This window comes from Danio rerio, chromosome 7 (genome assembly GCF_049306965.1).
Source record: "Danio rerio strain Tuebingen ecotype United States chromosome 7, GRCz12tu, whole genome shotgun sequence".
Taxonomy (NCBI): Eukaryota; Metazoa; Chordata; class Actinopteri; order Cypriniformes; family Danionidae; genus Danio; species Danio rerio.
Window position 1 is genome coordinate 58,238,132 of NC_133182.1, and position 15,663 is coordinate 58,253,794.

The 15,663-nt window shown below is 34.2% G+C and overlaps 1 protein-coding gene across 4 annotated transcripts in view; it reads right to left on the minus strand.

Annotated features, from left to right (window-relative positions):
* Nucleotides 1–15,663, minus strand: part of adamts7 (a disintegrin-like and metallopeptidase (reprolysin type) with thrombospondin type 1 motif, 7) — a 610,954-nt gene that overhangs the window by 523,818 nt on the left and 71,473 nt on the right. For all 4 annotated transcript variants that reach the window (XR_012382728.1, XM_073907369.1, XM_021478001.3 and 1 more), the window contains 3 exons: nt 9,648–9,792; nt 3,929–4,021; nt 3,204–3,349 (listed from right to left, as the gene is read on the minus strand). Coding sequence is in view for 3 of the 4 variants with exons in the window: in XM_073907369.1 (XP_073763470.1) it covers nt 3,204–3,349; nt 3,929–4,021; nt 9,648–9,792 (384 nt within the window). In the remaining variant the exon portion in view is untranslated. The remainder of the gene's footprint in view (nt 1–3,203; nt 3,350–3,928; nt 4,022–9,647; nt 9,793–15,663) is intronic.

The window sequence follows — 15,663 nt, forward strand, 5'->3', positions numbered from 1 at the left end:
TATTAGACTGTTGTTGGAGACCCTTACAACCAAGATATGACCCTATTTCATGTATAATATGGGCTCTTTAAAAATAAAAATATGTGTTTTCTAAACATATTTGCCTTGTAGTAGTTTTTACTCTTTTGATTAAATGGCCTTTTCATTTTTTTTTAAATTTACAATAAATATTAAATTCAAGGCTTAAAGCTAGTCCTATAGGCTAAATGGCAGGTTAGCTCAGTTTAAACTGGGAATAACTTGCAGTGACATATCTTTAAAAAAGTCAGTGGTCTTATTTAACACCAGTAACGTTTTTCTGTTTTTCTGCCTATAGTGGGCCCAGATTTATGCTAAGTATACTTGCAGCCAGACAAATTGTCAGTACTTCCAATGTTTTAATGATTGTTCCTTTCATTCATTCATTCATTCATTCATTCATTCATTCATATATTCATTCATTCATTCATTCATCGATCGATCCATCCATCCATCCATCCATCCATCCATCCATCCATCCATCCATCCATCCATCCATCCATCCATCCATCCACCCACTCATTCATTCATTCATTCATTCATTCATTCATTCATTCATCCATCCATCCATCCATCCATCCATCCATCCATCCATCCATTCATTCATTTATTCATTCATTCATTCATTCATTCATTTGCCTTCGGCTTAGTCCCTTTATTTATCTGCCTTAGCGGAATGAAGCACTAACTTATCCAGAATATGTTTTACACAGCGGATTCCCTTCCAGCTGCAACCCAGTATTAGGAAAGACCAATACACTCTCATATCCACATACACTTCGGCCAATTTAGTTTAGTCAATTCACATGTACTGCATGTCTTTGAAATGTGGGGGAAACTGGAACACCTAGAGGAAACACACGCTAACATAGGGAGAACCCGAAAACTCCACACAGAAATGTTTACTGACCCAGTCTTGCTGTGCGGCAACATTGCTAACCACTAAGCCACCAAGATTACTTCATTTTAGTTTAAACGCATTACTTTTGTTTTATATAGTGTACTTATATGTGCTAAATTGGAACAACTTCATGTTTACTTTATTTTAGTATACTTATATATACCGTTATGTACACTAAATGCATGTGTAACTTAATTACATACTTGATAAGTGATACTAAAGTGTACTTTATTTCTATAACAAGTATATTACAAAAAAGTTCCGAGTGTCTTTAAACATCCAAAAGCAATATACCATAAATGTTCTATTTCTGAGTAAAAATATGATCTGAAATAACTTCTGCTTATTCCTTTTTTGCAAAATTTGGGCTATTTTAACGATCTAGACGCAAAAGAACCATTCTTAAATTTAGTTTTAATTTTCCAGCAAATTAATAAAAGAGCAATAATAAGAAAGTGTGCTCAAAAAATCCAAAGTTATATACAAACACACATGCTGTGACCCATATGGCCCAAAACCTGACATGTGGACAAAAAAAAAAAAAAAAAAAAAAAAAAAAAAATATATATATATATATATATATATATATATATATATATATATATATATATATATATATATATATATATATATATATATATATATATATATATATATATATGTGCGTATAATAAGTACTACTACTAATAATAATTACATTATATAAATGCAAATTGTCATGAATAAGCTTAAAAAAGACCACCAAGATAAGGAAGGCATAGAGGTACTGGTTTTTATATTTATGTGGAAAATTATATTTTTTGTATCAATTTCATCCTTTTATTCTTTTTCATATGTTAAGATATTAGTGTATTGCTGTACATCCTGTGTGTATTTAGCAATGTGTAAACATTTAAGGTGTACAATTAATGCGCTCTGCACTGGACTTTAGATCTGCTTTCAGTTGGTAAATTGTGCAGCCTAGTTCCTCAAAATAGCAATTCGTCAACAATGCACCTTAACACACCTCCACTCTAGACCATCACACCCATAAGTCCACAAAGAGGTGTAAACGAATTTGCTATTTATTGCTAATGATATGGTAATGGTATGATAATGATAAAGGCTTTTAGTAAGCTGTAGACATGTTTCTTTTGCTGTTTAATATATGTGTATGCTGTTTGTCCAACAATTCCAAACCCTATACATTTAAAGATACCATATAGACAATATACACTACTATCAAACAAAACTATTATCATCAGATCATATGGGAGATAGTGATTATTTATAGTGATAATAATTAAAACACGGAGGGGAAAAGTTTAAATATTCATGCAGGCATTAAAGACTTTGAAGTTAAAAAAAGGTTTGTTCTTTTGTAATTTAAAGAATAGTACATCGTTATTTCACTGTACTTACGCGGTACTTTTCATGTTGAATATCTGGTTGTTACCCCCTTATTACCCTAGCATTACAGTTTGTTCCCTTATACATACGCAAACGTTATTTATACTTACACTATACGTATAGAAAAATACATCGTTATTTCAATGTACTTACGCTGTAATTTTCGTGTTGAATATCTGGTTATTACCCCCTTATTATCCAAGCATTACAGTGTGTTTCCTTATACCTACTCATACGTTCATTATACTTAAACTATACGTACAGAAAAGTACACTTTTATTTTACTGTACTTACGCGTTACTTTGCGAGTTGTAAAGAAAGCGTTACCCAGTCTTGTGCCTTATTGAACCAGGTGTGTGATAGGGCCCTTTGTCTTCAGCAATGCTAAGTAAAGTTACAGTATAAAACTTGAAAACTAATTATTTATTACAAGTATTGCACAAGTAAACTACTTGCATATTGCAGTACAAATGAAGAACTTAATTGTGGACTATAATTATAACACAATTACACAATTTCATTGTACATTTTTATACTTTTACATGCTAAAAAGGGGCCCCATGTAGTATTCAAGAAATTCACTTGTAAGCATTTTACTAGTACATATAACTTTTTACATGAAGTACATTTAAATGTATACATTTAAATGTAAGTATATGTAATAAACCTAAAATGTGCTCCATTGCCTTAAGGGATTCTGATGAGAAATGCAAGAAGTTCAATCATTTCCTTATCAACCATAAAAAATGTTAGTCTTTTCCTAAACAATCTGTGATAAAAATAGCAATTTTCATGGTATCTTGTGGCTTATCTTGATAAAGTGAGTGAGCACTGTGAGTCTGTGTTTATGTGGGTTTTTTTCTTTGGATGAAACTGAGAAAACCAGTGAACTCACACAGGGTTTATGCAGTCCCTTTGGGCATTCTGAACTCCTGTGCCGCAGGTCCTGGAGCAGTCTGACCAATCGCTCCATGAAGCCCAGCCTCCATGCACACTTTCAGGCTGGGTGCCTTTCGTCACACACTCTCCATCAAAACACCACTGACAATAAAACAACAACCACGGCTTTCAGTTAGTCAGTGTATAAAAAATTGGGAAAAACTACAGTTGAAGTCAGAATTATAAGCCCTCATGAATTACTAGCCCCGCTGTAAGTTTTAATCATCAATTTCTGTTTAACAGAGAGCAGATTTCAACACATTTCTAAACATAATAGTTTTAATAACTCATATCTAATCATTGAGTTATTGTTTCAGTTCATATTTTTTACTAGATATGTTCAGCTTAAAGTGTTAATTAAAGCCTTAACTAAGTTAATTAGGCAAATCATTGTATAAGAATAGACTATATGAAATCAATATTGATTAAGGGGGCTAATAATATTGACCTTAAAATATTTTATAAAAGATTAAAAACTGATTTTAATCTAGCCAAAACTAAACAAATTAAACTTTCTCTAGAAGAAAAAAATAAATAAATTGGAAAAACTGTGGGAAATTCATAATTTGGCAAATATTTCAAAAAAAAAAAAAATTCACAGGAGGGCTAATAATTTTGACTTCACCCGTATCTTTTTTTATAATGCAGTTAAATGGAAAGCTCAAAGAAAGGCTGTCATGCCTTGTCCTCTCCACACTTTGTCCCATCAACAGCACCATCCAGTCTGGAGTGGCAGGTTGAGCCCACTGTGCACCACAGGGTGCTGCAGATGTTCTGGAGAGTAAACACATTAAAGAATAACTTCAAAGAAGTTTTAGAAGTCTCTTTATTTCTTATCTGTTTTCATGTTTTGTTCAACTTTTATAGCAGTTTAACAAAAGGTTTTCTTTTCTTTTTCACTTTGACAACCATGCTTTATTTGGGCCTCATTTATGAAACACACGCAAAATTAATAAGCCACTGTTAAGCCTTTTTTAACAAGGTGTACATAACATTTCTGTCCCCAGAATGTGTCTACATTTAATCTCAAATCACCAGACAAATCATTTATGTAAAATGTAAAATCCCCTTCCTGGGTGGTCACAAAAACAGTTTTTGTGTGTCTCCTAATGGAATAAGCATATGAAAATTCTGTCATCATTTATTCACTTGTTCCAAACCTGTTTAAGTTTCTTTCTTCTTTAGCAGACAGAGAAAAATACAGTATTACTTTGTGCCATGTTTTTAGATCAGCATATCTTGCTTTGTGTCCAACAGAGAGATAAATCACACGTTTAGAACAATTTGAGTGTGAGTAAATGATGAACTGCTTCTTTAATGCAAAAGAGCATGAACATTCTGGGCTCTATTTTAAAGATCTAGACGCAAAGTCTAAAGCGCATGGTCCAAAAGCATTAAGGGCATGTTTAAATTCACTTTTGCTATTTTAAGGATGGAAAAATGCTCAAAGTTATTTAAATGGTGGACTTTGTAAGTGGAAAAACTGAACGCTAAAAGTATAAGCCTCCTCTATTCAGCCTCTCTACTTTCTCTTTACTTTCATTCTTTACTTCACTCCTTTACTTTTGTGGATAAGGAAATGGTGTTGTACAACCTCCACTGAAGACATCCATTAGCCTACATATTTAATTTTATTTGTTAAGGGAAAAGATTTGTTTCAAAACTATTTCTAAATTCAGTTCTAATTTGCAGCAAACGAATAAATGAACAATAATAATGATGCGTGGTCAAAAAAACTGAGTTATATCCAAATACATGCCCTATAATCCCATATAATCCAAAACCGGACAGGTGGACAAATCTAAGCTTGCTTTTTAAACAAATTTAAATATGCATATAATAAATACTACTACTAATAATAATAAAATTATACAAAAGCAAATTGCCCTGAATAAACGGGAAAAAAAGCCCCGAGGTGAAGGCATGGAGGCAGTGAATTTTATATTTATGTAGATAATAATAATTTTTTTGTAACATTTTAATCCTTTTAATTATTTTTTAAATGTAAATATATTTGTGTATTGCTGTACATCCTTTGTGTATTAAGCAATGTTTAAGCGTTTGGACCCACATAGATGCATAACTAATGTGCTCTGTGAGGACTTCAGACCAGCTTTTACTTAGTCAATGGCTCGGTCTATTTCAGTTCCTCAAAATACAAACGCAAAACAATGCGCCTTAACACACCTCGTTTGAAAACCAGCACGCACATGAGTACACAACGTGGTGCAAATGAATTTGCTATTTAAACATCGTAGCGCAAAACATAAAAAATTACTGTTGCACTGGTCTAAAAAAAAGCAACAAATCATGGCAAACACGTCTTGCAGCTTATTGCGCCAGGTGTATGAAAGGGCTCTTTGTCATCAATTTCCTACCTTCCACTTGTTCCAAACCTGTTTGTTTTTCTTTATTCTGATGAACACAACATATTATTTTTGTTGGATGTCATTTTTTTTTACCAACTTGCAACATTCTTCAAAATATCTTATTTTTTACTTTTTATTTTTAAAAGAGAGAAAGTCATAAAGGTTTGGAACCAATTGAGAGTGAGTAAATGTAAATCTTAGGGTAAACTTTCCATTTAATTGAAAGATTACACAACCATGCTTTAGAATTAAGGGGAAAACCTGATTTATAGTTCATTAGTATGGCGTCTGCAAACCTAATACTTTCATTGAATAAATAATAATTCTGCAAATGCTATTTCTAATTAGACTCTTTGGTATTTGCATCCCCCAGCATTAGTCAACACATTTCATGCAGTTGTACTTCATGGCCGGGGATTATGCTAACTGTGATCATCCTGCACAAATACAAATGACTGCAATTCATAGTTATTATCACCTATCCTTCTTACAAAATGTCTGATATCCCAAGAATGTGTCTGTGAAGTTTCAGCTATCATTGTAAAATGTGAAGCTGGGTTTTAGCTTCATTACTCCCTAATTTTGTTAGAGTCCTTATATTATGACCAAATTATTAATGATGCTCTATTATTAATAATGGATCTTATGGATATTAATGTTAAAAAATATTGATTTTAATATTTTTCTGCTTCACATTTTTGTGAAAAGCATTTGCATTTTACTTTTCATGATTCTTTGATAAATAAAAAATTCAAAAAGAATACTGTTGAATAGTAACACATCACAGCTTTCAGTAAAAAAAAATTACATCTGTACATTGTAAGAAAAACCAGTGCCATAAAATTCATTTGTATTGGGACAACATGAAGGAATTAAGTTAAGTTAGCGAGGCACAAAGTAACACTTTTTGGTTGTGGCCAAATATTGAACAAAGTAATGGGTTAGACAAACCATATTTACAAACACACAAGCTTCTCCTACAAATGAGCACTGGTTGTATGATCGCTGGACCTATGGTTGTGCCAAGACTAAAAATGTTACTATTTACCCTACCTGTGGGGCAAGTGGTAACAGACAGAGGGTTAGTTGTACAAGCTTAAAAAATCAGATTTCACTCAATTAATTTAAATTCAGTTTGTTTTAAATAGTATATTTCCTCAGTAATTTACATTTTTTTTGTTTTATTTTACACAGCACGGCATGTTTATTTATTTATCTATTTGATAAACACATTTGGATTTATTTGCATTATTATACATTATTATACAATGTATTTATTTGCATTATTAGCAATAAAAAAGTCTATTAAGAAAATATTTTCTATTAAAAAAACATTTTTATATCAAAGGTTCTGATTATTTAAACATTATTTTGTTCATTTAATTGGTGTCCAACAGTGTGTGATTTTTAACACCCTGTTGCAAATAACCCTGCTGTGTCATGCTTTCCTGAAAACCTCAAAAGCATGTCATGGTTAACCCTGAGCGAATACCCGAAAACTCTGTATTACATATTATGCCCAATGTCATGTCCAATGCTCCCCTAATAGTTTTTACAAATTAAAGTGGATTAAACATAATACAAATCCCCATCTACCAAAAAAAAAAAAAAAAAAAAAAGTAATAATAATAATAATTAATAAAAATCAATAACTGTGTTTTTTAGCTCATTTGAAATAAATAATTTGAATAAAGGGCAAACATAATTTTTTGACTTTATTCAGTATTGATACTGCAATAATCAGATAAATGTCTATTAAGCAATGCATCTAAATAATAGTAAGAAATCTGAAGGATCACACTTTAAAAAAGGTCTATGATCAAAATTTTCCCCATGTTTTTAAGTTAATAATATATTAATAAAGTATTAAAGTTAACTATTTCCCAGTTCTGTATTGTTTTTGGAAGGACATCTGTTATGTAAAACATATGCTGGAATAGTTGGCAGTTCATTTGGCGTGGTGACCCCTGACAAATATGAGACTAAGCTGAAAGAAAATAAATAAATGAATAAGTTAATCATGTTTTAAACATGTTTTGTTTAAATTATCAATGTAATTTAAGTTTAAATGACTCATGAATGAAAAAACATATTAAATAAATTATATATATATATATATATATATATATATATATATATATATATATATATATATATATATATATATATATATATAAACAACTATAAATAAGTAATAAAAACTGTTTTTACAGTACATGAAAATACATCATAAAACAACTACAAAAAGGGTGGCACAGTGGTTCAGTGGGTAACACTGTCACCTCACAGCAAGAAGGTTGCTGGTTCAAGTACAGGCTGGGTCAATTGGCATTTCTGTGTTGAGTTTATATGTTCTTCCTGTGTTGGCATGAGTTCTCCTACAGTCCAAAAGTAAAGTGGAATAACTAAATTGGCTATAGTGTGTGAATGAGTGTTTCCCAATACTGGGTTGCAGCTGGAAGAGCATTCGGTGCATAAAAACAGGCTGGAATAGTTGGCGGTCCATTCCGCTCTGATGACCCCTGATAAATAAAGGGACTAAGCCGGAAGAAAATAAATGAATGAACAATTACAATAGTATTTTAATATTTTAAGTCGTAATAAGTCAAATAATATATATAACCACAGTGGTTCAGTAGGTAGTGCTGTCGCCTCACAGCAAGAAGGGTGCTCCGGTTTCCCCCATGGTCCAAAGACATGCGGTACAGGTGAATTGGGTAGGCTAAATTTTCCGTAGTGTATGAGTGTGTTTGTGAATGTGTGTGTGTGGATGTTTCCCAGAGATGGGTTGTGGTTGGAAGGGCATCCGCTGCGTAAAAACTTGCTGGATAAGTTGGCGGTTCATTCTGCTGTGGTGACCCCGGATTAATTAGGGTACTAAGCCGACAAGAACATGAATAAATATAAATATTTTCAAATAAATAATATGAAGTAAAGGCTTTTAAAAATTTGAACAAACCTAATTACAATGTCAATATCACACAAATGTCATAGTAAAGTCACATAATTGTGGCATATACTGAAAATCTGTAATGCCAGAACTTATTTAATATTCACCAATATTTGTAGGCAACAGCAATCCTTGCATTTGTGTTTTAAACCAAACAATCATTCATAGAATTTCTAAACCCCTGTAATTTATTCTGGTGTCATTTCTTGAACTGTAGCGGCCCTGATAAGTAAACTGAAGGCTTTATCGACGTCCGAACAACCGAGTGGCAACACTTTTGCTGTGCCCGTGACATTTGGCCAGTAATTGAAAGATGCCCAGTATCTTCCAACAGCTGCTGCAGAAAGAGCACATCTCCAACAGTCCTGCAATCTGATGCCCTTTTCCCTGTTTCATTCTGCAAGATGCCAAACATAAACAAGATATGCAGCTTTTCTTCCATCATTGTACAAGCTAAAATAAAATAGTAAAATGCTCTTCAATGGTTCATAAAGTACTGCTTCAATGTAAAACATACTATACTGATGATGTGAGATTTCCCTCTAAACAGCTGGGAATCAGATGGTACTGATGGAACTAAAAACTTAGACTTCCTCTGGGATGGAAAGTGTGTGTGTGGTCTCTGCAGACGCTTGAACTAATAGGGGTTTTTGTTGAGCGGTTCACATTATAACAGTGAGAAACCCCAAACAGCCTGTGGGCCTGGAAGTGAGCTGCTTAATGGGATACTTTTATAATGAGATAAAAACCCATGAAAAACACATGACTTCTTTGTTGAATAGACCATCATGGGTGCACTGAATACTGCAGAGTAGCTCTACTTTCTGAACTCTGTCAGAATATATTTATTTTTTAGTAGGTTACATTATTGCCAACATTTTTTTTTGAACAATTCCCAGCAGATGTTTGTTTCCGAATGACTTTCATCATCTGTATTTCATAAAGCGATAATTTAAGAATTAAATTATTAATTACATGCTGCATGTGTAACCCATTTTTCTCAGTAGTTTGGCATCAGACAGCTGTCTGCAGGGGGAAATAGAGGTATTTCTGGGTTTGAGGAAAAAAAAAAAAACCTTACATCTACTTCGTCACAGAGCAGTGAACTGGATCCATACTGCAGCTTGCACTGATGAGCAGCGCTGTACAGGACACCAGGGGGAGCAGGGTGAAGATCCAGCTCATTTCTGACAGGAGGGTCATCCAGACACCAGCCCCAACCTCGACTGCGGAGAACAAGACAAAAACACAGCAAACACTCAGGCAAAACTTTCTGCTTTGGTTTAATTCAGAGGTCATTCTGACTACTCTGTAATGAATTGAAATGTATTCAGATCCTATTTACATTCGACTAAAGATTTAAGAATTAAGCTTTTGATCATCATATTTATGAAGTCATTACTCTAAAATTATGATATTTGTTGTAATATACCCTTTAATTGTGTAAAGGATACTAGACTGCCCTCAAATGCACATACAGTCGAAGTTTTCATATGTAAAGATTAAAGTTAAAGTTGTGTATCGTGTACAACAGGCGTGTCCAAACTACGGCCCGCGGGCCATCTGCGGCCCGCAACCAGTTTTGTGGCGGCCCGCGAGGCTTTTTATAGATATCAAGAGAATCTGGCCCGCTATACAAAAATGAACGTAATTCAATAAATAACCACCGGGTGTCGCTGTTACATGCATTCAATTAAGCAGCAGTTCTTGTTATGATCTATCTATCTATCTATCTATCTATCTATCTATCTATCTATCTATCTATCTATCTATCTATCTATCTATCTATCTATCTATCTATCTATCTATCTATCTATCTATCTATCTATCTGTCTGTCTGTCTGTCTGTCTGTCTGTCTGTCTGTCTGTCTGTCTGTCTGTCTGTCTGTCTGTCTGTCTGTCTGTCTGTCTGTCTGTCTGTCTGTCTGTCTGTCTGTCTGTCTGTCTGTCTGTCTACACACAGTTGAAGTCTGAATTATTAGCCCCTCTTTGATTTATTTCTTCTTTTTTAAATATTTCCCAAATGATGTTTAACAGAGCAAGGAGATTTTTACAGTATGTCTGATAATATTTTTTTCTTTTGGAGAAAGACTTTTGTTTTATTTCGGCTAGAATAAAAAGCGGTTTAATTTTTTTTTTATGAACCCATTTAAGGTCAAAATTATTAGCCCCTTAAGTCTTCAGAACAAACCATTGTTATAAAATAACTTGCCTAATTACCTTAACTTGACTAGTTAACTTGATTAACCTAGTTAAGCCTTTAAATGTCACTTTAAGCTGTATAGAAGTGTCTTAAAAATATCTAGTCAAATATTATTTACTGTCATCATGGCAAAGATAAAATAAATCAGTTATTGGAAATGAGTAACTAAAACTAATGTTTAGAAATGTGTGGAAAAAATCTTCTCTCCGTTAAACAGAAATTGGGGAAAAAATAAACAGGGGCTAATAATTTAGGGGGGCTAACAATTCTGACTTCAACTGTATTTATATATATATATATATATATATATATATATATATATATATATATATATATATATATGCGTGTCTGTGTGATGTTTGTAAAATTTGGCCCGCGACAACATTTGTTTTTTTGCATCTGGCTCTCGGCCCAAAAAGTTTGGACACCCCTGGTGTACAACCTGTGTGTATTAAGCAATGTGAAAGTGTTTGGACCCACACAGGTGCACAAGTAATGCACTCTGCGCTGGACTTTAGACCAGCTTTTAGCATTGTCAATTGTGCAGCCTATTTCAGTTTCACAAAACAGCAACATGCCAACAATGCGCCTTAACAAACTTCCTTAATAGAACAGCACACCCATGAGTCCAGAAACTGGCGCAAATGGCTTTTTGCTATTTAAACAATGTGGCTCAAAACTTGAAAATTAGGGTTGCGCTGGTCTGAAAAAGCAACAAAACACGCTCGACATGTCTTGTACCTTATTGTATGATATAGCCCTTAAACTATATGCAAGCAGGAAAGCAAGGTTTTTGAAAGTTTAAAAGACACGACTGAAGTAAATTTACGTTTTTACTTTTAGAAAATTGCTATAGGCAACATAGGCCTGCATATCCATAGACAGAAAATATAGGGGACACTGAAATACACAAGGTCATTTTGACCTTTATGTCTATTCAAGTTAGAAATACAATCCTCTTTATTTATTCCCTCAATCACTCACTTCACTTGAGCTTATTCTCTGTTTATTAGGGGTCTCCACAGCAGAGTGAACTGCCAATTAATTGTTTTTCAGACTTGACGCCCTTGCTATACTAACTCAGCACTGAGAGTACAACACTCACACACTCTCTCATTCAGTCACACACCATGGCCAATTGCATTTATACAAATCACCTATGTCTTCAGACTGTGGGGAAAACCAGAGCTCTCAGAGGACACGCACACAAACACAGGGAGCATGCAAACTCCACACAGGAAGGCATCCTGGTCCAGTCAGGATTCAAACCAGCAACCTTCTTGCTGTAAGCCAACTTATCCAGCATATGTTTTACACTGCGGATGCCCTTCCAGCTGCAACCCAGTACTGGAAAACATCCATACACTCATTCTCACACATGCACTACAGACAATTTCATTCATTCATTCATTCATTTTCTTTTCGGCTTAGTCCCTTTATTAATCCAGGGTAGACACAGTGGAATGTATCGCCAATTTATCCAGCACATGATTAACGCAGCAGATGTCCTTCCAGCTGCAACCTGGTACTGGGAAACATTCATTCATGCTTATTTATACACATGCACTACAGACAATTTAGCTTACCCAATTCTATAGCACAAATCATTGGACATTGGTCTTCCGGAGCACCTGCAGAAAACCCCCGCCAACACGGAGAGAACATGCGAACTCCACAAAGAAATGCCAACTGACCAAGCCAAGGCTCTAACCAGCAACCTTCTTGCTGTGAGGTGACCCTCAGAACTCTGATGTGTTTTGTAATTTTAATAAAGTGACAATGCTAGTATGAAATAATAATATATTTACACATATTTAGGAAATGGGCGACTTTAAGTTTATTTTAACAAACTTACTAAATAACAAAGTGAATAAGCTTTCAAAATGAGTGCACTGGGGTGTGTTTTCTAAACAATAATGTAACTTGCCACTGAACTAGTTCGATGCATTGTTTGATAAAAGAGTGATGTAGTGACGAGTGTTTCTCAAAACCTGTAGTTTCTCTCTCGCAGATCCATCATTTGAACCATGTTAGTTCTAACGTAATCTGTCCATAATAAAGCTCTAAATGTGAAGCTCTTTTTTAAAGAAAACACCATACTTTTTTTTGTGCAAATTGTTTTAGGCTACGTGGTCGCACATTTTTTAAAAATCCAATATTAACCTGCTTTCCATCTTAATTAAAATATTCTGCTTTCCTTTTTACTCTCCATACTGTATCACCTATAACTTTCTTTATGAGCCATGGCTGCATCCAAAATGGCATTAATGACTTTAAAGTGCACTGCGAAGGGAGTGCAATTGTCAATGTGACGACGCTCAAACTAAACTGTAAAAAATACTTTGAAAGCAAAAAAAAAAATCAGTTGCGGGCTGGTTTCGGCGTTAACGTGTTGCATTAACACGAGACTCTTATCACGCGATAAAAAAATAGCGAAGTTAATTTATTGTCAAAGTTTGTTTATGAGCTGGGTCTATTTTATGCAAGCTATGATGACTTTCACCTTGATGTTTTAGCGCGGATGTATACCTGACCGGTGAGCCGTCTGACAAAAAAGTGCCCTTCTGAATCAAATCAGCAGTATGCCTGACTTTAACTGCAGTTCGGCAGTTTCACTTTAACTCATGAATATTTCATTCATGCCGCCGTGACAAACTGGGGTATTAGAAGCAAATAAGGAGTAAGGACTGGTGAGAGAGTTATGGAATTTAATCAGGCACACCAAATGAAAAAAAAAAAAAAAAACTTCTGCATTTCGCGATATGTGTGTGCATGCATGTGTGTGTGTGTGTGAGCAGTCCTTTACTGACAGCCACGTGAGTGGATTTTGTCAAAAAATATGGTGCCAAAAAAGCCACAAATATTTGCACACTCCACGTCATAATTCCATTTATGTTTAGTTCAGTTGTGACTTTAGTCGGATTAAGGTGATCAAAAATCGCTGTTTGGAGCTTATATAGGCCTACAGTTCAAAATTCATGTTTAACTGAATAAACAGTTAGTAAACACAAATACATCTTATTGAACATCATTTATTTTCATCACCAATTATCATAGAACAGTTTCTCAAGCAGTTTGTGATGCATTTTGTAAACTGGAGATGAGCCCATGGTCTTTTGCGCCACCTGGCTTGAGAAACCCGTTCTCAAAGACTTATAGTCATTATTTGGGTAGCACACATATTCTGAATGCCTTCGGCATAATTCAAATAAGATTAATTTTGGAATTAATCTAGAATAATATAGATAAAAAAAAATCCATGCTCACCTATAAAAAAAAATACACCTAAGTGAGATGACTTTAATGTTTTATGTAATCATTCCGAGTTAAATGTTGGAACTTTTTAATGAATAGGCGATGACTGGGAATAGAACACAGCCAGGAACTCTGCTTCTAACTACAGCTCTAGAGGTGTAGTTGCAAACTTACAGTTTGCAAATGTTCAGTGGAACAAGGGATTTGGGAAACACAAAATCAACAAACTATGTTTGTAATGATGGAACTTGCAACCTTAGTTGGCTAACAGTGGTTTTTGGAAATGCACCCCAAGTGGTTGTAGTGTTAAAGTCTGTGTGAAATAAAATTGTACAATGTTTATTTAGCTAGCGCACATTGTTATTTTTTAGAAAAACAATTAATCCTTGCAAGTTAATTTACAGATTTTTTTTCTTTGTTTGTTTGTTTTGGTCAATCAATCTTCAATCCGAACATTTGCTTTCACATTTAAAGTGGTGGTCATTCTTTGTTGAGGTCAGTTTGAAGACTTCAGCCACAATATTTTTAGTCATGACCCTCTTACTGTCCATTTTCTATAAATGAATGAGGCACAAAAAGAAAGCCCCACCACCTACTAAAAATTTTGTTTCAATTGGAAGTATATCAACATACTGAAATAAAAGTTTCAGCAACTTCAGGTACAAGCAGACTTTAAGCTTTCATAGAGTAGATCTAGTATTTGTTCAATTATGTTGCATTATCAGAAAGTAAAATAAATAAATGTTGTGTTGCTTCATTCCATATTTGGGTAAATACAGATAAACCTATGAATTTGGTTACATTTGAATTACACCCATACATCTGGTTTGTCCATGTAAAACCCATTATTGGGTTAAAACATCACAGCATTGTTTAGAGTAGTCTAGCACAAAAAAGAGAAAACAAATACATTATTGTTAGGACTTCCTCACTACTGTATATAGCAGAGATACAAGACAACCTACACAAACTTCCTGAAAGTATTCTGTAAAGATTTTTCCTTTGATGCACTGATTCTTTGTTGTTCTGATGTTGGGCCTTCAGTCCACACATTTAGAAAAAAGTGCACTGAATTTTGCCTTTAACCAGTATTTTCACACTGCAGTATAAAAATTAAGAATAAAAAAAAAGAAAAAAATTGCAACTCATTGGAATTACAAGCCTCAGCTCACATATTTGTAAAGTACGTTGATCTTGGTACATTTTGTTTATTACCCATCATTACCCTGCAGGATAAAGTTTATTCATGGGGCTGTGAGACAATAAATAAGAAGAGCGGAGCTGCGGCAAAATAATGGATAAAAAGAGTGAGGCTATGGTCAAATAAATAAATAAGTTAAAAAAAGAGCGACTGCGACTGCTGCTTTCTCCGTTCGCCATGCTGGAGAGGAACAGTCTGCGCAAATAGAGCGCTGAGTAGGTGTCCTTGACTACAGCTCTCCTCTGATACCCTGCTTCTGGCAGGAAAGTCTCAATAATACACACACACGTATCCAGGGGGGGTCGTACGTGAAAGAGGATTTGCACATTCTCATTCAGGATGAACTCGCAAGTTTTAAACATTCAAAACTTTTTGTACACTCCTATACATTTGCAAATGGTGTTTTGCATTTGTGAAACGTATTTTATGAAAATGTAT